At 39.3% G+C, this 23,100-nt stretch overlaps 1 protein-coding gene across 11 annotated transcripts in view; it reads right to left on the bottom strand.

Moving 5' to 3' along the window:
* LOC6504901 (protein kinase shaggy) overlaps window positions 1–23,100 on the bottom strand; it is a 49,690-nt gene that overhangs the window by 9,601 nt on the left and 16,989 nt on the right. For 8 of the 11 annotated variants that reach the window (XM_044717208.1, XM_044717204.1, XM_032453434.2 and 5 more), the window contains 4 exons: window positions 1,179–1,369; window positions 1,034–1,117; window positions 338–448; window positions 31–268 (listed from right to left, as the gene is read on the bottom strand). In XM_044717208.1, the coding sequence (XP_044573143.1) occupies window positions 31–268; window positions 338–448; window positions 1,034–1,117; window positions 1,179–1,369 (624 nt within the window). Of the gene's footprint in view, window positions 1–30; window positions 269–337; window positions 449–1,033; window positions 1,118–1,178; window positions 1,370–10,598; window positions 12,476–12,883; window positions 13,066–23,100 lie in introns of those variants that run through there. The other 3 variants (XM_044717203.1, XM_044717202.1, XM_032453433.2) reach the window with 2 other exon arrangements.

Genomic DNA, 23,100 nt, shown 5'->3' with positions numbered 1-23,100 from the left:
TTATAATATATAGAGTTATAAGTTATATACCAATTTTTGTGGTATAATTAATGGCCCCGAAAATGAGCTCTGGGGCGCGGTAGTAGCGGGAGCAGATGTACGAGACATTCGGCTCGCCGTGGAGTAGCTGCTTGGCGCTGCCAAAGTCACAGAGCTTCAGTACGGCGGTCTCCGGATCGAGCAGAAGATTCTGCGGCTTGATATCACGGTGGCAGATGCCCAGCGAGTGGATGTAGGCCAAACTTCTAAACAGTTGGTACATGTAGAGCTACAAAATAATTTAATAAATTATTAATAAAATATATTAATTGTTAAATTATGTTTAAGAGACTCTCACCCGAATAAAGTTGATTGGTATCGTTTGCTTGGTTTTGGCATATTGGCGAGCCACTTTGTATACGGTTTCTGGTATATATTCGAGGACTAAATTCAAAAATACTTCATCACGCTGTTAGGGAGAAGGATAATGGATTTTATTAGCTTATATAATATAGAAAATTTAACCAATTAAATGAAATTACAAAATGAAGAAATGTAAGTGAGAAGGGCAGGTAGGTAGGTATCATCGACCGATGAAGTTGCGAGCTTATTGATTCTCAAACATGCTAACAGCAATTCAGGATAGATTCTAGCAAACTATCGAAGGATGATCGCAGGATCACAGGATCACAGGATATACCATGCAGGCACTCGTCTGTACTGTTTCTCTGTACTTTTTTATTTAGCTTAAGGATTCAAATGAGAGATAATCGATCGAAGATAGATATTTGTATCTGCATCTGATTATGAATCTGATACTGAATCTGAATCTGGAAGAATCTGAGAGATACCTGAGGCTTTAGTACACTGGCAAAAATACCCAAATCGATGGGGAACTCGGCCATCTTATGATCAGTTTCAATATGAAAGTGAAAAAGTCATAGGATTAGTTTTGTTGGCAACTTCATCAGTTGATCCCTCCTCCTCCTCCTCCTCCTCCGCCCTGTTACTAAGTATCTTCTAGAATCTAGATAGTATCTTATCTAGTCCTTACCTTTTCACCACTCGAATAGAAAAAGTACAAAAGCTTTACAATGTTACAATGCTCCAATTTGCGCATAATTTGCAATTCACGATTCTGTAAAGGATCTGGATTAGTTATATCTTTTAAGAGATATATCTTAAGAAGTATTATTTACCTTAAATCGTCTGTCTTGTAGAACTTTTTTGATTGCCACCAGTTCGCCGGTGTCGCAGAGCTTCGCCTGGAACACCACTCCGAAGCTGCCATTGCCGATGACCTTTGTGTCTGTGTAGGAGACCTCTTGTACACGATCGGTGCCTTGGCCGGGTGTTGCAACAACTGTTGTAATTTTGGAACCATCGCGGCCTAAAAGGGATTCGAGAGGGATTACAGATTAATAATTAGTTTGTGAAGAAGTCTCAAGTGTTTAGTCCTTAGTCCTTAATAGTATACACCCTCTTATAAGCTATAATCCCACAACCTGTCGTCTCCCAGGCTCCCTCCAGTTTCTCTTTGCTCCTGTCGACCTCCTTTGGAATGGATAAAGCAACACTGTGCTCGGGCCAAAGGTCATTCAGTTTGCCGATCAGTTGCTTCATGCCTGCCAGGATATAAAGGATACAAAGGCTATATAGATAGCTGGATCAAGGGGACAGAGGAGGACAAGGAGGAAAGGACTCTTAAGATCCAAACAGAAACAGCTACAGTCCAGGCCCTCTTCTGACCTTTTTGGATTACATAAAAAAAGACCTTCCCAGCCCTTTTCCGATCTCATTCTTTGAGATTCTGGCATTCTTGCTAATTAATTTTGGCATTGGGCGCCAGAATCGAAAGACATGAGAGGCACTGCATCTGCTTGCATCTGTCTGATGGGATCACTCTGAAGACGAGCACAGGAGGAGGTGGAATGGGAGGTAGGAGGTTGGAGGTGGAGGAGCAGGTGGACAGTACTTGGATCCTTGTACTGCTTGCCGGTGCTGGAGGAGGAGGCGGCCAGATTGGCGGCACTCCCACTAGTGGAGGTCCTGTGACTTCCCGCCGCCGCCACCACCGCTGGCTTCGTTGTCTTCTTGAGGGCCGCCAGCGAGGAGGAGCAGGTGGACTGGGCCGCCTTGGCCGCCGCCGACAGTGGCTTGTGATGACCCTTTTGGTGCTGCCGCCCATTGGCCCTGCGCTGGTCCGGAGAGGAGCCAGTGGAGGAGGCACTACTGGAGCTACCACTGCTACTCTCACTACTGCTACTCTCGTTGGAGTCGCTGCTCTCCGTTTCCGAGTCACTGGATCGGGATTCGCTCTCCGAGCTGCTATCCTCGCTCTCCTCGCTGGAGGATCGCCGCTTGGCCGCCTTCTTCTTCTTGCCCAGCAGGGCCAGGGGTATGGGCGGGGGTGGTGCCACCGCCTCCGCCACCACTCCCCCCTTCTTGGTCTTAAGCGGTGGCTTTGTTGTTCCACTACCACCTGGTATGGAATCTATGGAGTTCTGCCTTCCGGAATTCGTGGTTGTGGTGGTTGTGGTGGTGGTGGTGGTGTCCGATTCGCTGGCATCGTTTATGGAGGCGCCGGGTCTCTTCTTTTTCCTCACCACCCTCACCACCTTCCGCACCCCACCACGGGGCACCACCTGTGACTTATCCACCTTGACTTGTCCCCAGGCTAGGTCCTCTCTGGGGGTGGCTATCTGGTTGGGGTGGTGGGGTGGTTGGGTGGTTGGGTGGTTGGGTGGTGCCTTGCAGGCTTTGGCCTAGTTTTATTTTCGGGCACTTGACGTCTCGTTCAGATCAATCGATCGATCGATCTTCAAATAGCCAAAAAAAAGAAAATAAAAACAAAAAAAAAAACAAAAAAAAAATCGAAAAAAAAAAGACACTCGGAAAAAAATAAAAATAAAAAATAAAATATCACAGAACAGCGCGAATAAAAAATAGCACGAGTTTTCTCAACGTTTAGAGACTATTTTAGACTTTTTGTATTTTTTTTTTTAAATTGTAGTTTCTAGTTTTTTTTTTTTTTTTTTTTTTTTTAATTAAAAAAACAAGAAGAGAGTAAAAAATAGAGGAGCTCTCCGCCTGGCGAACCGATCGCTCGAGCTTCCGTTGCACAATTGGCCAAATTTTGAAGAATCCACCAAGCCAATTCCCCGAAGAATCAGACACGAGTCTTCTCGAAGCACACGATCCACATGGGAGCCACATAAGATCCACACAGAGACTGCGAGCAAGAAAGTATCTAACAGATACGGATCCTAGATCCTATTTTTCTTTTTTCATTTTTTTATCCTCACAAATTAATGATTTAAAATATTAAAATAAAAACTATTATTTAATAAATGAAATTTTTTTTGCAATTTTATTTTTAATTTTTAATTGGAGGAAAATTGTCGATCGAAAGAGCGGGCCAAAAACGATAAGACGAGGCCAGCCGAAGAATTCGGGGGCCAGAAGACTGAAGACTGAAGACAGCGGCTGCAGTCGGGCGTGGTGAAGCATGCGACAGCCACGCCCCCTTTTCAAACGCCATACAGAAGACAGACGGACAGACAACTGACAGTTCAATGAAGAAGAGATCCAAGAATCAAAGGATATACGCAGCCAGAAGACTGTAGACTGTAGACTGTAGACTGAAGACTGCAGACTGTAGCCAGAAGGCGCAATTATATTTATTTTATTTTAATGAATCAATTAAAAGCACTATATTTTAAGGCATTGACATTGGAATCATAATTCTTGAACCAAAAACTATTACAAGTTAGTTCTAAAATACAATTCTTCAGTCTTCTAGAGAAGAAAGAGCGTGATGGGAGGTGGGAGGTGGGTGGTGGAAGGTGGAAGGGAGGGGCAAGTTGGAGCTGTCCGAAATGGGAAAGCAATTTGTTTGGCCGCCAAAGTCGGACGGAAACTAATCGATATACAAGCAGTTGGCACCACTTAGCGGTGGGTGGTTGGGTGGTGGGTGGTTCAAGGGTTGGGTGGTGAGTGGTGGGTGGTGGGTGGTGGCTGACATGCAAAATGGAATGACGCAGCAAAAAATTAAGAAGGAGGAGTAGAAACCGCAGACGGTTAGAGCAATAAAAAGTGAGCCAAAAACTATCAGACAGGCACCACCCTAGAACCACCCCTAGAACCAACCACTAGCACCACTTACTAGCACCACCCCCCTGCTGTACCTCCAATAGACAGCGAGTCATCGCTCTATTTCACCCACAGGACTCGTGTCAAAAGCAAATTAACAAAGTCCTGGGGGGCTAAAATTAAACAAGACCACGCCCCAGACTCCCACTCCCACGCCCACAAAAAACAAAACCCTTTTCGATAAAAATTTGCATAAGATTTGAAAGAAAAACTACTATTTTAGACATGAAATTCAAAAGAAAATCAATACTGAGATTAAGATTTTAAAGAAACTCACAGGTTATTTTGGGAGAAAGTTTAAAAGAAAGGGTTTCAGAAGGATTTTTTTTAAAGGGTTTTTAATTAAAATTTAAAGAGATATATTATACAGCTGTGAAAAAAAAAATAGCACCACCACCAGACAAAATTTTTCAATTGCCATCATAATCATATTTTTAACTTTAGGAAATCGATTTATACTTTTTTCAAAATCGAAGACCCTCAAGATAATAGAAATTAACGAAAAAACATAAGTTTTTTAGATGTTCTTAAGTTATTTAACAAAATTTATTAAAGTCTATAAAATTAAACGAAAAAAATAATAGCACCACTTTTCAAAAATGGATTTTAAATGCTAATAATGACTAATTCGTTAGAGATTCATTAGTAAACAATATTGATATATTAAAAATATATCTATATGCGTTGATTAGTATTTGGTAGCGCATCCTTTGTTGGCTAAAACAGCTGCACAACGTCTTGGCATTGAATCTACTAAGTCCTGGCAGCGTTTTTTGGGTATATTAGTCCAGGACTCCTTAATAACACCCCAAAGGCAATCGATAGTCGTTGGTTTGCTATCAGCAACTGCCTTCTTAACGTCGGACCACAGATTTTCAATTGGATTTAGATCCGGCGACTGCGCAGGCCACTCCAAAACTTGTACAGCATTGTTGAGGAACCACTCCTTTGCCTTTTTGCTTGTGTGTTTTGGGTCATTATCCTGCTGGAAGACCCAAATAAGAGGCATATCATCTTCTGCGAAGGGTAACATTACAGATTGCAAAATATCCACATAGACGTGTAGATCCATTATAGATTTTATCCAGTGTATAGGACCTACTCCATTATATGAAAAGCACGCCCATACCATGACGCTGCATCCTCCATGCTTTATAGTCTTTGTGGTGTACTGGGGCTTGTATTCTGAATTCTTCGGACGTCTGACATACGATCGGGATCCTTTACCACCATACATGACCACCTTGCTCTCATCGGACCATAAAATATTCCTCCATTGCTGGGGGGTCCAATTTTTATGCTCCTTAGCAAACTTAATACGGTTAGCAATATGCCTGGCATTTAAAAGTGGGACTTTTCTTGGGCTGCAGGCTTTCAGATTATGTTGCCTGAGATATGTGCGCACTGTTTGATCCGTTGCAGCAATATTCAGGTCCTTTTTTAGATCTGTAGCAGGCTTGAAAGGTTCCCTTTTGCTATGGCGAACCAACCTTTTGACCTCTAGAGGGGTCATAGAAGGCTTCCTACCGCGTGTTTATTGGTTTTTCTTATAGGTTATGGCGTTCCTTATCATTTTATTTGAACATCCAACAAGTCGACCCACTTCTCGAAAGGATTTTCCATCCTTGATCAACTTTTTGATCAGGTCACGCTTTTCATCCGTGCAGTGTTTTTCACGACCCATTTGAATTTTTTTTTTTAATTGAAATAATTAAATTGAAGACAAATTTGTAAAACACGTGCTTTAAGTCGCTGAAATGTGTCCATTTCTTTGTGAATTCTTTAGAGATGGAAAGTGGTGCTATTTTTATTTTCGTTTCTTTTGCGATCTTTTTTAGTAAAATATTAAAAAAAAATATTAAAACAAGAATTTGAGTAACTATAACTCTTTTTTTGTTTAGTAAGAATATCATTCTACATAAAAAAATTTTATTTGAATAAATTGGTAACATTATTACTATTTTTTTTAAAGCCCAATCGAAGTGTGATGTAGTGGTGCTATTTTTTTTTTCGCAACTGTATATAATTATAAACAATAATATTAATAATAATAATTTGTTAATAAAAAGGATGCTTTTTGAACAAATATCTTGAATAAAAAGCATAACTTTTCAAAATATCGAAGTATAGTTTTTGAAAAACTCCTTTTATAGAGAGTTGAAAGAGATTCGAAAAAGGGGGTACGTACTTTATCTTAAAATATAAAAAATATCTCAAAAGACCACCTAAACTATTTTAATTAAAAACTTAAAAAAAATATATATATATTTCAAAAGTTTCTAAAAAAAACTTACATAACTCTTCCGTAACTCTTCAGCCAACAACAAATAAATAAATAAATAGAAACCACTTTAAATTGTATCAAATTCATAGAAATAAAAATAAAAAAAAAAAACTATTTTCAATGCCATTTTTTTAATAGTTTTTTTTTCAATCTTATTTTGTATTTTTTTTTTTTTTTTTTTGGCTTGCAGCACAAACTGTCGATCAGAAATCGTAAAAAAAAAAGAATAGAGTGGGGGAGTGAGGGGGAGAGCTAGACCCAGTAAAGGGGCGGGGTGAAAGAGATGGAGAGATGACGACACCACGCGGGCGGAGATCACGAGATGCCCCACAAAGTGCACCTGAGGCATTTTTGGCAGGCAGGCCGGCCAGGAGAGTGGCAGGCCAATTAACTTGCAGGCGCTGAATATTTCGTGGCATACTTTCGGGCGGGCGCTGTCAAGAAGCCAACTAACTGATAGCCGAAAGAGAAATCGATAAACTCTAAGAGAGAGAGAAGACAAAGAGAGAGCAGAAACTAGTTCATGTTTCTCTTAAAAAGGGAGGGGGTGGGCTTTAGCAGCAGCTGATCAAATACAAATCGGAGGAGACTATATATTATATATAGGATTATATATGGAGGAGAAGTGCGAATAACAAAAATAATTATAAATAAAAATAAATAAATTAAAAACAGTTGAACAAAGTCATATGAGGGTGGCAGAAAAACAATTGCAATCAGAGTAGAGTGGAAAATATTTAAAATTAATCATACGATCGGACTAAAAATAAGCTAATCAGGCGGAGAGATTAAAATTAACTAATCTTTATGGAGAATCTATAATCAATAATCTTTAATGCGTCTTAGACGAATAAAGTTCACTCTAATAATAACTAAAAACAAACTAAACTTGCCATTGGCACAAATTAATTTAAAAAAAAAAAAATCATACAAAAATAATGAAAATATAAAGACAACAGCTGAGGTTGTGAAAAATATATAGAACGCTAGAGGGGGGAGTGGGGGGGCAGAACAGCTGCTGTTGTCAACCCAACCATGAATAAAAAAAATTGCTACACAGAGAAAAAATAAATAAACTAATTAGACTATAAAAAAAAATATAAATAATATTACTTTTTTTTTCTTACTTATACTTTATAAACTTTAAATAAAATAATTATATTTTATAAACTCTTGAAAGTCTAAAAATTTCTTTCTGTGTAGTACTGTTATCTTCTTATAACCTCCCCCCAGCAAACTCTGGCATTAAAAAAAAAAAACATATTTTTTTGCCTTTTGAATATTCAAATCAATAGCTAAATAAAAAACAACATAAAAAATAAGAAAATAAAATACAAAAAGCGTAAGGCAGGGCAGGGAAAAGGGGGAGGGGCAGGCAGGCAGCACAAACAAAAATAATTTTTTAAAAAACAAAATAACAAAAAATAACAAAATAACAAAAAAAAAAGGTGAAGAGACAAGCCTCCATTTGGTCGCAAATTTAGTTCCAACGATGTGTGCGAATACGTTTTAAATCCCAAATATATATAATTATATACACTTGAGCATATATACAAAAAAAAAAAATACATATATATATATATATATATGGATGATATTTTTGGAAAAAACTTTTGTTTTTTTGCTCTGTCATTCGTTTTATGAGACGAGCGCGTGATTCTCGAAGCGCCAAAACAAAAACAAAAACAAAAAGGTAATCTCTGGTCCTCTCTCTTTCTCTCTCTGTCTCTGTCTCTGTCTCTCCATCCGGAGTCCTCTCGAGACCCCGGGTTCGATCCCACCATCGGGTATATATGTATATAGTAGAGCTTATAGTATAATGGCATGGAGAGCCGCGTGCTTCTTGATCTCTGATCATGCAGGCGGCATTAGCTTTCCATAATACACAGAAAAAATATACATATATATAAACTTTAAAAATTTTATTAAAAAATATTAAAACTTACATAAAAAATATATATATGTCACTTTTTAAAATCTTCTACCTCATTATTTAAGAATATTTTGAGTTAAAATCACTTTTCAAGTTCAATTTCTCTCAGTGTATCCCTTATCACTGACTAAGCCTTATCAGTCAGCATCTGGCAAAGTCGCAAATCACTTTATATATGACTCGGCCGGATGGGAACTAGCTGGCTTCTAAATCTCAAAGTGAAAAAAAAAATATATATAGCTATATAGAGTATTATAACGGTATTGTTATATTTCACACAGTTATGTTAGTTCTTTAATACCAAGATTCTAAGTGACATAACCCCCTAGAGAGCCAGAGGCTGTAACCAGCTTGTTGACAACTCTTCTAAAAATAAATCATTTTCCAGTTCTTGAATAACGAGAAACTACTATAGACTACTAGGTGTCATGTAGGTGGGAGTTACTTAATCCAAAAAAAAAAAAAATAGAGTATCAAGTAACATTTCTTATCAAGTACTACTGGTTTTCATAGAGAAGAGTATTACTAACATGGAAGATTTTAAAGCCAAGCTTGATTTAATATCTAACAAGTGTCTTTTTTCATCTTTAGCTTATAATTCCTAACCAGTTCTGCCTTTAAAGTTTGCAGAAACATATATCCTCTTATTCTTAGGCTATATCTTAGTACTGGTACTAGTACTGGGTTTAATAGAGAAGTGTATTACTAACATGGAACATTTTAAAGCCAACCGTGATCTAAAATCTAATATATCTCATTTTTAGCTTATAATTCTCAACTAGTTTTGGCTTTAAAGTTTGAAGAAACATATATCCTTGAACTTTAAGGCCTATTTCTTGATCCACAAGTATCAAGTAACATCCATAGAACCATGATCTTGTATCTTATATCTCATTTTTAGCTTAGAATTCCCAACTAGTTCTGGCTTTAAAGGATAAAACTACTCCCCCTAACTAGTAGGACTGTTTCTTAGTACTGGGTTTAAGGGAGAAGATCTTACATCTAATATTTATCCTTATACATATTTAGCTTACAATTCCCAACTAGTTCTGGCTTTAAAGGACAAACATACGCCCCTTAATCTTACTCCTCTTTCTTAATCCACAAGTCACTGCTCTATCTGAGTATTATTTTCTAGAAACAAAACATTTAAAAATCCCCAAGTCATAAAATGTAATTGAATCACGAGCCCATCCTCTGATTCTGCCCCCCATGGGTGACTTTCTTCCTTATCAGAGACAGGGATTTATGTACATACTATATACTATGTACTATAATATACTATACTATATATAAGAAGAGTATATAGACTTTATGGACGAGAAAATTCCGCTTTCTGTTATCTGACAAGAGTGGCACTTTATTATTATAAGGCCATTAAGTGACGAAAAACAATAAAAAATGGGAGAAAAATAATATCAGACTTGCTATATGGAGTATATATGGATATCTGGATATATCCCTGAACATTTCCGCTCTGGAATGCATTTTCTTTTGTCTTTTGTTTTTAATCGCAGAGACAAAAGACTGAGAAAGCTAACAGGAAAAATGGTATTTCCAAGCGATCAATGACCTTTTCTTCAGTTCCCCCCATGTATCATATATACCATATATGATCACTCTTTCTCTATAGAAAATATAAGTCTCTAGAGATCAGCGAAATATTTCTCAACTTTATCAATGGGCTGTGAAAAATTTCCATCGTCTTATTGAAAATAATACTTATCTACAGAAGTACGGATGTGTGTGTGTGTGTACCCGATAGACCCTCTACCTCTATATAGGGATGGATGGATTTTTTGGGGAATTTTTTCCATTAACACTTACCTAGAAGAGAAGAGGAAAGACAAATATTAGAATTATTCGAGTTGTGTGAGAGTTATTGAAGGTCTAAGTCTAGTAGTGGGTTTATAAATTATAAATTAGATCTATTATAACACTAGAACCCTAATAGGCCACCTGGTACTTCTAGTTAAGGGGTTCTTACACTTAAATATATCGAAATATTAGTCATTAGTATTAGAGTTATTGAAGGTCTAGTACTAGTACTGGGTCTATAAATTATTTAATAGATCTATTATAAGACTAGAACCCTTATAGGCCACCTGGTACTACCACTTAAGGGGTTCTTACACTCAAATGAATCACAAAACAAAAAAAGCCTTTAATTACAATTATTTTAAAATAATTTTAGACTTAAACTTGATTTTTGGATGAACTTTAAGGGGGTAATCTGGTTCAGGGGTTTACCTAAAATGTTCTTGAACTTCTGCACCACTTTGGTCCAACTGACGCAGGACTGGGTGCGGGCCAGCTTGTTCTGGCTGGTCTTGGAGTGATCGGGTGACTCGCTGTCCTCCAGGAGAGCCGGCTCAGCTCCCTGTTCTATGTCCTGATCCTGATCCGGATCCTGATCCTGGTCGGGATTTGCTGGGCGGGTGGTGGTGGTGTTAACTTGAGCTATGGTTCTCCGGCTGCTCTGCTGGCTGTCGTAGTGATTGTCGTGGCTGTGGCGACGCATCTTCACACGACCATCGGCCATCTCATCCTCGTCCTCGGCCAGATCAGCATCCACTACCAGAGGATCCTCCTGAATCCGGATGGGCGGTACTGAGTTATGCTTGCTCCTCGCAATGGAGCTATCACAGTGGGGGGATTGGTGTTCATCTTTGGTGTCCACGCCACCACTGGCGGCCAGATTGGAGGCCACCGTGGTGTTGCGCTTCTTGCGCTGCTCCTCGCTCCTCCTCTCCCGCTTGAGGAGCTGCTTCTGTTGCTTCGCCAGCAGCTGTTTCTGCTTCCTGGCAAACTTCTCCCTCAGCTTCGGACTACCGAACTCATCCAGATAGTACATGGTGTCCTGGAGGCCGTCCTTCCGGTTGATCAGCTTGGCATCGATGTGCGGATCCTCGCTGATCTTCAGCAGCGGGAAGTAGATGTGTCCGTCGGTGGCCAGCGACTTGGCATCTCTCCGCCGGGCCAGAGCAGCGGCCACCGTCAGTTCAGCCTGATCCGGCGGGGGTAGTCCTCCAACTGACTTGTCTCCAGCTCCCTCCGGCTGGCTCTGATCCTCCGACTCCTGCTGCTCCTGGCTCTTGAGGTTGATGATAATACCTGACTGGCTGTCGGACTGATTGTCCGCCTCCTCCACATCGTCCACATTGACGCCATCGTCCTCCTCGTCATCCACATCCACATCCACCACGTCATCCTCATCATCATCACAGATATCTACCTCATCGATGCGATCCTCGACATCGAATCCCTGGGTCCCAGTGCTGTTGGTGCTCTTGTACTTGATTCGACTGCGCAGGATGTTGGTGCCACTGGAAGTGGAACTGGATGCAGAGGCGGATGTGGAGAGCTCCAGAGCTGAGGCAGCACGAATCCTGGGAGGATTCTCCGCAACTGCTCCGCCGCTCTCTAAACTCTCGCTGCTGCAGCCGCCGCCCTTCTCCGCCTTCGAGGATCCTCCCGAGGTATTGGCCTGACCGGACTTGCTGGTGGCCACTCCATTCTCGATGCCACTGTCCTGGCTGAGGAGGAGCTGCTTCTGACGCCACTTGCCGCCAGGTGGCGCCTGCGGCAGACTCAGTGAGCCGCTGCTGCTGCGCGGGGGCGGGAGCTGCAGTTGCTGCAACTGCTGCTGCGATGCACTGGAAACAATTACTCCGCTATCCGCTGATCCCGTTGATGTCTGTGATGAGAATCTTTCGCTTAACGGTATCTTGATCGGTTGGCTAATAACGGTATTTGTTGTATTGTTATTGTTTTTGTTAGTGGTAGTGGTACTCGATGATGTGCTGCTCCTGCTGCTCGAGGACTGAGACTCGGAGGAGTGGGAGTGGGAGCGATGGGTGGTGCGGCTGGTGGGCAGGATACTGAGTGCCGGAGGAGCAGCAACAGCTGCCGATTGTGTTGTTGTTGTTGCCATCAGGTTTTGGATTCAATTTTTTAAGAGTATTTTTTTGTTTTTAATTATTTGCCTTTAGGGAAATTGTTTTTTTTTTTAAGAGTGTCTCAAAGGCACAAAAATTGTTTTTTTTTTTTTTAAATATATTATTTTTTCTTCCTTCACTTCACTTTTCTTTCTTTTTTTTTGGAATTTAACTTTTCAGTCACATTGCCTGCTCATAAAAAATAAAAACATTAATTATATACCGGTTTTTCTTTTTTAATTTTCATTCCAATTCTCTTTTTTTTCTTCTTTTTTTTGTTTAGCATTCAAATCAAAATCATTGTTGTTTTTGTTTTTTTTTAAACACACACTTTTTGTTGCTAATTTTAGATATTCATTATTATATTTAAAAAAACAAAAAAAAAAGCAACCAAAATTAATTTAATTTTAAACCTACACTCACACACTGTTACTCACACACACGCAGAAAAAAAAAAAACAAAAAACAAGAGACAAAAGAGAGAGTTTTTCCTGGCGATTTGTGAATTTTTTTTGAAAATCTCGAGAAAAAAAAAACAAAATAAAAGAAATGGAAAATATTTTCGTGTTGCGTGCTTTTGGCTATTTTTGTTGCTACTTCTGCTGCTGCTGCTACTGCGCTTTTCTGGCTCTTTCTTCTTAGGCTCTTTGATATCGTCGTTTCTTTTTAGCCGTGCAACATGTGCGGCGGCCGCCTTTGAAGTGTTCGCGCGAGTGTTCGCTTGGGTTCGAGTTCGAAGTCGCGAATGAACTGAGAAGCCGCCGACAAACTGGGAAACGAAACCGAAACTGGCATGGCATGGCACGGCACAACGAGAGAAACACTGAAACGTTGGGAAACGGGAGAGAAGCAGAGACGTCAGAGGCAATTCCAAATAATTATCGCTGACGCACGCACACACATGCACACAGACACACGCGCGCACCCGCTCTTCTCCGCAAAGCTTGCGGTGGAACGTGTGGAATGAAACGAAGGCAAGTGCGCCTTCTTGAGAAGAGTGCGTCGACGCTTTGTGGTGTTGTTGTGCTGTGGAACTCTTGGGAATGAAACAGCTGCATTTTCTTCCTCCCCCTTTTTGGGAAAGAGAGACAGAGAGAGAGGGAGAGGGTGCAACTGATAAGTTTTCGGCAGTAGCTCCGACTCTCTCTTCCTCTTCAGGCCATATAAGCTTATCAGAGAGCTCCTTATCAGGGAACTTTAAAATGGCTTTTTATCAGAGTAGAGAACCCAAAAAGAAAAAACAACAAAATAAAATGATTAAAACAATAATAAAGAGGGAGGAATTTTTATTTCTCAATGTGCATATATGGCATTGTTGCTATTGTTTCGGGCCATAATTCACAATTTATCAGGCAGAGTGGAGAGTGCCTGGCCGGAGGCGGGCGTTAAATCAAACACAAGCTGAAACAAAAGGCCAGCTGGAGGATCAGCGGCTAAATATAAAAGTCAGACACCGAAATTAACCCACAAATAAATAATCATATAAATAAAACTAAAGCAAACGGAAAAAAACAGCTCTTGAAGTGGAAAAAAGCATGCTTTTCTCCCCAAAAACTGCTAATAATTAAAGAAAATTGATGCAAATTGGATTGTATTTGAAGCTAATACTGTTTACCAACTAAATAACATCGAAAAAGGATAATGGCAGGATTCCTCAATAGCTATATAGAAGAAGAAAAAGCAAGCAAAGCGACACACTACCGCAAATTAGAGGAGTGTCCTTTGGCCAAATGAATTGAAATGAAATGGAATCCGAGAGCCAACAAGAAAGCCAGGAGGCAGCAGAAGCCCGAAGAACAACGGTAAATAAACAGCGCCCTCTACACCACACAATTGCAATATTAACTATGCACTGAAAGTCAAATGGCAGTATTTATTTCCACTGAAATGTCTCTCGTAAAAGAAATATCAACTTTTTCGCTCAGTGTACTCCATTAAACAGTGGTCAGAAGCAGACAATGCGCAATAGACCAAAGGCAAGCCCTGTTAAAACAACAACACAATTATTGCATGAGTCTCCACCACTCTGTCCGCCTGTCCGTCTGTCCGCCACTTGTCCGTCTGTCCGCCAGTACGTATACGGTTTCAGGTTGAAATTACGGAGGGTGCTTAGGTCAGTTTGTTGGCTTAGTTGGTTAGGTCATGCAATGGCACAAAAAACAAAAAAAAGCCAAAGAGAAAAGAAAATAATAATAATAAAGAAGGAAAAACGAAACCCAGTTAGTGGAGGGGATGAATAAACAAAGCCAGATACAGTAGAGCATCACTATACCAGCTAGAGAGTCTCTAAGAGCCACTCTTAAGGTTTAAGATACAATATCTATGAAATTTCCACTTGAAATACCTAAAAAGCAATCATGTTCGCTCAATAGAACACCTGTCCGCTTGCTTAGTTCTAAAATATGACAAACTGGCGGTCTGTTCTCCTCCCAAAGAATTTTAAATCACTTCGCTAAGCAATTTTCCTTCATAAACTTTCTTTCTGTCGACATTCACCTGGATTATATGGATGTCTATACCCCCTTTTTTGCCACACTGCGTCATTTGTTTTTATTTTTATCGACTTGACATTGAGCTTAGACGCGACACACGACCCCACCACCTTCCATCCATCCTCTCGAATATATCTAATATCTGTAAGTTATTACTTGTTCTATACGCTCCAAAGGGGTGGTTTGTTCCCAACCAGAATCTGACCAGCCATTCCATTAATCAGGTTTTGATTTGCATACTGCAGTAGTTACATAATGCCAGTTGCCAACCTGTAATACTGGTATATATCTCTTTGGGGAATGGTATTCCCCGGACTTTTCAACACCATATAGAATATAGATCCCAAAGTCTATTGCTATTATTTATCAAGTGAAATTTTCATTTGGCGCCAGGTCGGAGACTTGCACTGATTTCTTCCACGTGCCGGTGGGGGCTTCTAGGTTCGAGTCAACTTCAATTTGAATAGCAAATGAGTTGGGGGGGCTTGAAGAACTCACTACCCAAGACTGGGCTGGGTTTTCTTGGTTCTTGGACTTGAACTTGTGCATGTCGTCAATAATGCGGCCTGACATTTTCCGTATTTTTCCTTATTTTTCCGTGTGGCATTAACGTTGTAATTGCCCCAAGGCATGTGTTTTCTTTTTCGGGCTATTTTTACCATCCCGGCTAGGAATTATTGATTCTTGTTATAGGCCTTTCGAGAAATGTCGCATTCAGAAGAGAATTTCTTATGTTTCTTTGTATTTTTTGGGTCTAGGCTAATGCTGAGATCGAACTGATTTGAAAAAATAAATAAAAACTAAAAATAACAAATGCGCCGTGCCCCATAGAAAGTGAAATGCAAAAATTTAGAACAGAGAGAGATAATGGCTAAATATAATTTGAAGAAAGCCCACTTGTAGGTGTTCCATTCCCATTGGATTTCACTGTTCCGCCGCCTGTTGCTGTTCCTGCTGCACTAGCATCTACAGCGCCATCTATGGGTGATTATTTAGTGCAAAGAAAGCGAAAGTACTGCTAGAATCTTGCTCTATTTGTATTTCATTTGGGACTTGGAGCAGCCGCAGGACATTTCTGCAACTATATTTGCCAAGGACTCGAAAGACAAAGGAGAGCTAAGGCGCCTGCCTCTGTTGTCCGCTCCGGGGGGTATTATCTTCTATATACTGTGTATGCACAGTCCATTAAGTGCCACAGCTTGTATACTGTTATCGGGGGCTCTTCACTCGCCCAGCTGCTAATGACCGACTCGACTCAATCAATAATTAGAGCTGACCAAGGCAATTAACCCATGACAGGCCGACCACCACACCACACCACACCAACGCACTAATCGAAAACAAGCTTCGATTTTGGAGATAACGATTACGATAACGATAATCTAAAGTGGTTGCCAAAAAAACAAAAACGATTTTAATCACTTAATTTCACAAGAAATATAATTAAAAGCCAAATATAATTCTGCCAGTGTTACCACCTCTGTTTGTAATACATATTTTTTGCCAGTGTTGCCATATCTGTTTGTATGCACTTTTTTGCTAGCCAATCGATAAACAGAGAGGGGCAGAGACAATGGAAAGAGCCACAACAAAAGGGCATAATGAAACACAACACAAGGAATGGCAAAAAGCCAAAAAGAAAAAAATAGAGGCGCCAGCAGTGGAAAATTGCAGAAAACCAAAAAAAAAAAAAGAATGTAAGGAAGGTGGCAGAACCAACGGTTTCATGTTCCAAATGGCAGAACACAAAAAAACAAAAACAAATAATTGAAAACAAAGGAAACAGAAAGAGAAAAACAGTCAAAAAGTCAGGAAAAATTGCGTCTTATGCCAAAATGCGATAACTAGCGATAGTCAAATAGTAAATATCGCATAATAAAGAAAGTATATAATAATAATGACACATCACTAATATGGGAATTATGAAAACAATGAGTAGGGATGGGAGGATGGGAGGATGGGGGATGGGTGTGGGTTTGCTCCTATCATTAGAGCGGCAATTATATGATAATTATTTAACCCACTTATATGACAGTGGGCAACGTGACAGACGGCAGGAGTGTTTGGGAAACAAAGAAACTGCGAGATTATTCGGTTGGCAGTTGGGACTTTGACTTTTCAAATCAATTTGCATCATCTTCTATAATCGAATTCTGTGATTTTCGATTAAAAACGCAATTAAAAGGGTCTTGAAAGTGTAATTCTACTAAAATATGACAAAAGAGTGCAAGTGACGAGCCAACCACACGTGCCACGTCCCAACAACAATAAAAATACAAAAACAAAAACCACAACTCACGCCAACCTCCATAATCTTATCATTTCAAAGCAAAAAAATCAAGCAAATTGCCTAATTAATCAAAAATAATAATATGAAACGGCGGACTCTTAACGGGATTTGAACTTTGTACATGTATGGACTTGAGGGCGAGACAGGAAACGGAATAGAAGGAAACATGAAACGGATGGTATAGAACAGGCCACCATTAACGATTAGTGATGGACTCACACATCCGTTATATATATCGGCCTATCTATATGGGCCCAGCCACTATAAACTCACGTTGATAAGAACCATCTCTAAATTATTGCCATTTTATTTTTTGTTCAGTTGCCAAGTGAAGGAGCAGATGGCAGGCAGGCAGGCGTCCTTTGTTTCTTTGTTTTTGAAACTGCACCTGATTATCATAATTACATATTTTGCTCGTTCGCTGGCTCGCCCGCCAAAGACAAACAACAACAAGCCTCGATGTAAACAAATAAACAGAAAAAAAGAGGAAGGAGAACTTTACATTGATAACAATTACAAAATATACACCACATTTGTTTATTTATTCCAGTTGGATTCCAGTGGAATTCATGGGAAAGTCACGAAGCTGATTATAACTATTAAGTTTATAAAAAATATATATTTTTAGACATGTTTTTTATGTATTAAGAGCCTTAGTTTCAAAGTCTTAACATCCTTTCGTGTCTAAAAGGTTTAAGTCGAAAAACCCCCTCGGATTACTCATTAGTCTCTTAAGAGGTGCCAGAGTCTTTGTCTTTCATGGGTTAACATTGGCAGTGACTTAGTCACCGGGGTTTCGTTAGTCTCTTTTTTTTATGTGTCTGAGTCTGAGTTTCCCCCATTAATAAATTAAAAAAAAAAAAAATAATAACATCGCTGACTAAATGCAGAGTTCCAAGTACTTGGGTTGTCCCCCAAAAACAAAATATATATTATATATATATATATACCATATAAATCGGAGCCCAGGGCTCAGTAAGCCACGAAGCTCGAAACAAAACAAAAGCGCAAAAAAAAAAAAAAAAAAATTAAAAGTAAGACGGCGAACTCCCTTCAACCTGTTGGCCAAAAAAGCCCCTTCTTTGATGAATTTGTACGCAAAACCATCAATGAATTGCATCAGCCATTTTGGTCAATGATTATTATAAACGGAAGCATTTAAAATCTATAATTTGAAAGGGAAAAAAATGAGATTTTTTTCGTCATAGAAGGAGGTCGCTTGTACCACAAAACTTTAACAATTTTTTTGGGATTTATTTATAGAACCCCCACTCTCTCTCTCTTTCAGACTTTTTTTTAGGGGTCTGTCTCCCCACCACACACCTCCACTCCTCACTAAATTATTAAAGCATGTGTCATCACAACAACAAAAATCGAAACATTAATCGGAAGAAAAAGCCGCTCTCTCTCTCTCTCACGAAGAGAGAAAAAGCTCTCACACACTTATTCTCCCTCTCTCCCTACAATGACGCAATGCGTGACTGCTTTTACGTCAGGCGATGCTGAAGTTTGCGTTTCTTTTCTTCTCTCTCTCTCTCTCTCCCTCGCTCTGTTTCTTCAAAGAGTTTCAGTTTCTTGCCTTTGTTTTCTAAGCCCCCTCCCCCTCTCCCCACTATAAGAAAGCGAAAAGGCAACAGAACTTATTACAAAGGTCAGTGGATTAAGGTGGCAACCCTAGATGAGCAAGAAGTAACATGATTCTTGACACCTTTTTTTTCTTTCTTATAATTCTCAACTAACCTCTTTGGTGGTGATTTTCGCTTTTCGCCACTTTGGTATCTGGCACAGACAGTCGAAACGTGGACAACTATTTTGTGTTATAGTGGCGATAAGAGTTTTCCAGACAAACCCCAGACCCACTTAAAGTACGCCTGCACTTGCCCGCTCACTCGCACAGCACATCCCAGGCCAGTTCAGAGTCGGTTGAAACCAGACCCTAAAATTTTAAATAGGGGATTACGAAAGTCGGGGGCGTTATTGGGGCTATCCGCACGTGATGAGCGGATTATCGATGATTATCGATTATCGCCCGCTAAGTGATCGAATAAATATATAATATTTACTCTCGTTCGATAAACTGCAGTACAATGTCCGACGGCAAAGGCGGAAAATCAATTTGACATATAAATATGAAAATAAGCGAGTGCTAATTGCCGATCAACAGTGGAAAAGTTATCTCTCTTAACCAATAATTGATGGAATGCACAAAAGAGCTCAAAGAAGAAGAGTCATTATCTAGTACTTCCCCCTTTTTGGCTCCACCAACTCACAGGTTGTCTCTTTCCGGCTCCTGCTAATTAAATTTGCATGCAAATATGATGAAAAGAGACGGTGGTAGTAGTAGTAGTAGAGTGCTAGAGATGTGCTAATTGCGCATCTCCTCCGCTCGCTAATTGCGCCAAAAGATTCGCAATGAAACGCAAAAAAAAACACATATCAAGTATAGGAATCAAGAAAAAAAAATAATATAGGAAAAATAAAGTAAAAGAGGAACGATTCGTGTTCCGATTCACATTGTTGTGCAGTAGACTGGAAAGTTTTGGCGAATGGTGAAAAGTCGCAAGAGCGGATTCGCGATTTGCGATTTAGTTTGGTCATGCGATAATTTCGTTAGACGCGCCACGCGCCGCTGATTAAACGCCTTCTCCTACCTGCCTACCTGCCCATCGCGCATCATCAACATCCCACTTCTCCTAATCCAAATTTGCATTAAAAATAGCCATAGCCCGAGTGATAAATATTTGAGGAGGCACTCTCCTCGCAGGGGCTACAAAATCAACTTTCAGTCTATTTTTAGATTCTATTCGATTGTTGATCGAATAATTGGCGCCCAACTAAATGCTGCTAAGTGACGTGGTACGATATGGAATGGAACTAAACACAGAGTTCAAATTAGGGATGGTAATTGCCCTCAAGTGACTTGGAAGTTCAAATTAGGGATGGTACTTGCCCTTAAGGAAGTTTAAATTAGGGATGGTACAAATATTTGCTCCCCTTTTTTTTTTTTTCTTGAAGATTTCTTAAAAAACTTTTTAGAAAATCGCCTCAAGGCCAATCTGGCCATTAACCTGGAGGAGGGGGAAGCCAATCAAATACAAGAAAACAAATCAATCAAGGCAACTACTATTGCAGAGTTGGTAACTTTCTAAACGGTTTTTTTTTTTTTGCGGCCTTTTCTTCGCAGCCTTCGCAGGCCAGCAGCAGCGGTCGATAATCGGCCTTGCCGGAATACGGGGGGCGGTATCGGGTGGTAGGTAGGTAGCTAGGTGTTGGCGGTGTTGGAGTTTTAGCTTTTTGGCTTTTAGCCGACCACCAAACAACAGGTTTCGCGATGTGGTTTACTGGCCTCGCACGCCTCGAAACGCCAACAAAAGAACACAAACCAAAGCCAAGCCAATGATGTTTGTTGTAAAGAAAAAAAAAAACCGCAAAGGTTAAAAGCACTTGAGGCTACAAATATCGAATAAAAGTCTATAGATGTTTCTCCAATCCAGGAGGTAAGGCTACCAGCTACTGGTAGCTACAAAATGCGAATGCTTTTCCGCCATTTCCACATTCTCGCATAAATTAAGTGCATTTTTTTTTTTTTTTGTGTTGCGTTTGGAATTTCCGTGAAATCGGGGCGGAACAACAATAAAAACAGCATTTGTTATCGGAATATTGGAGCAAATAACCCCTCTCTGTACACCCAAACACCCCTTAATTGACATTTCCCTGTAGAACTCAATTAATAGATTAGTTTCAACTTGTCAGCACTTGACACACGATGACAGTCTTTTGGATCAATCAGTGAATAGCTCCATAAGCTAAATAATAACTGAAACAAGGAAGAGAATGAATAAAAAAAACTCTTTCATTTAAAAAATATCATTAAAAAATAACTATATCGATTTGTATGCCATTTGAGCACACAATCCCAGCAATCCAATCAACTGAGCTGGCCAACTCACTCAATAGAAATGTTGGCCAATAAAAAAAAAACGAAATAAACTTAATTAATTTGAACGAAAAGGCAATTTCAAAGACTCTCGTATGCAGGAACGAATGGGAATGGAACAGCGCGTGCTGTTGTGACACTTTTATTATCATTACCCTCCTCGGAATCGACGTCGTGTGGCTTCATGGTGGCTCTTTTTTTTTTTAATTTTTTTGTGTTAATATCACTTTTGTTTCCCTTCTCTTTCAATTCCAGTCGAGTTCCTGACAGTACTTATTATTTTAATGTTAAACAATAGATAGTTTAAAACTATCTTTCTATTTATTTTTTATTTATTTACACTCTTTTTGTGTAGAATCACTGACCTCATTCAATAATTGGAGAACTGGGTCGAATATCTTATCTATTTTGAATGGGTGTGTAGTTTTTGATTAATTACTACAATCGATAATTGATCCCCCCTGAGGATCGATTCAATTTATTCCCACAACCGGAAGTCTCAAAAAAAAAACCTGTACTATCATTGCAGTTATGAAACGCACTGTACGGGCCAATCAGACAGGTATTATTATGAGGTTGCACTGGTTTTTGTGCCATTGCCTTCATTTTTTTTGTTTTGTTTTTTTAAAAAAAATGCTAAAATGCCAAAAATGGGCGTGAGAAATCAACGGGAGCACTTTAATTCCGACTTTTGGCGTTCGAAACGCGCGTCATGAAGTTGATTTTGTTGAAATTTAAACGATTCTGAAACTCGAAATGATTTTTATAATAAATATTCAATATTCCATATTTTATTTTATATTTTTAAAACAAAAACAAAGCCGGAACGCGTGTCACAAAGCAAAAACACAAGTCAGCTGACTAGAGAGAGAGACAGGTGATGGCCTGTCAGAGGGAGATGGCACTATAAAGATTATTAAAAAAAAGAATCTGCAAAAAACTGCATGAAACGAGATTGATTCAGTTTTCTTTCACAAATCTTTCAATTCTAATGGATGGCTCATAATATATGGATTTTTATTCCAGTGCTGATTACAAATTAAATACTATAGAGACTCTCTATGAGACCTATTCTTTTTTAAGAATTGTTTATATTATTTTTGTTTATGTTTCTCTTTTTTTTTTGCATGAAGTTAAGCCTCCCCCCAAAAAAAAAGGCTTGACGAAGGAAAAGCTCCTTGAAGATGGAAAGCTTTCGGCGAGAAAAGCTCTCAGTGTCTAAATTTTTTTTATTTTTTTTTTTTTATTTATTATTCTCGGACGCCTGCCTTGAACCATTGACACATTTAAGGCGTGGGAGAGACGAAGAGAAAGAATAGAGTAAAGGAGAAGAAAGAGGGAGAAAGGCGGCTTACTAGAGAAAGAAAAGTGATCTTGCCTCAAGAAATTGCAAGAAAAAAAGAAGAAAAATTAATTAAACCGACAAGGGCCACAAAAATGGCAAGCTCTTAAAAAAAAAAAAAAAAAAAAAAAAAAAAAAAAAAAAAAAAATATAACGAAACAAACGAAGAAAATTAGCAAATGCTTCAGACACACACACACTCACATACACTTAAATATGTGTATGTGTGCGTGTGCAAATATTTCTGCGTCTGTGCTATTTTTAAAAAATGTAAAAAAATAAAGAAAAAACATAAAAGAAAAATAAGATAAGCAAGACGAACTTTGTAGACACTTCACTTTTTTAACTTAATAAAAAAAAAAAAATATAAAGAATATAAATCTCCTAAAAACAATTATTTGATTATAAATAATAAAATTATAAAATAAAATTTAATTTAAAAAAAAAAAAACATGCATACCCTACTGTAGGGTATCTAAAACATCAAACAACCCAAAGCAACTGACTCTGTGACTCTTCGACTCCGACATTTTGCCTTTGGGGCCACCAGCACCACTCGCCGAAGAAACCGGCGAAGAGGAACACGAAGGAGGAGGTGAAGGAGCACGGTCTGGCGGTCTGGTGGTCTGGGAGGAGGAGGAGGAGTCGGAGGAGCAGTCGGCACAGTTCATGCGAATTTTTTTTGGGAATTTTCCACTGGCAGAGAGCGACAGAGCAGCAAAAACATGAATAATTCACTTTTGGCCCAAGCAA

Source organism: Drosophila ananassae, chromosome XL (genome assembly GCF_017639315.1).
Source record: "Drosophila ananassae strain 14024-0371.13 chromosome XL, ASM1763931v2, whole genome shotgun sequence".
Lineage (NCBI taxonomy): Eukaryota > Metazoa > Arthropoda > Insecta > Diptera > Drosophilidae > Drosophila > Drosophila ananassae.
This window is presented reverse-complemented; position numbering and strand designations above follow the sequence as displayed.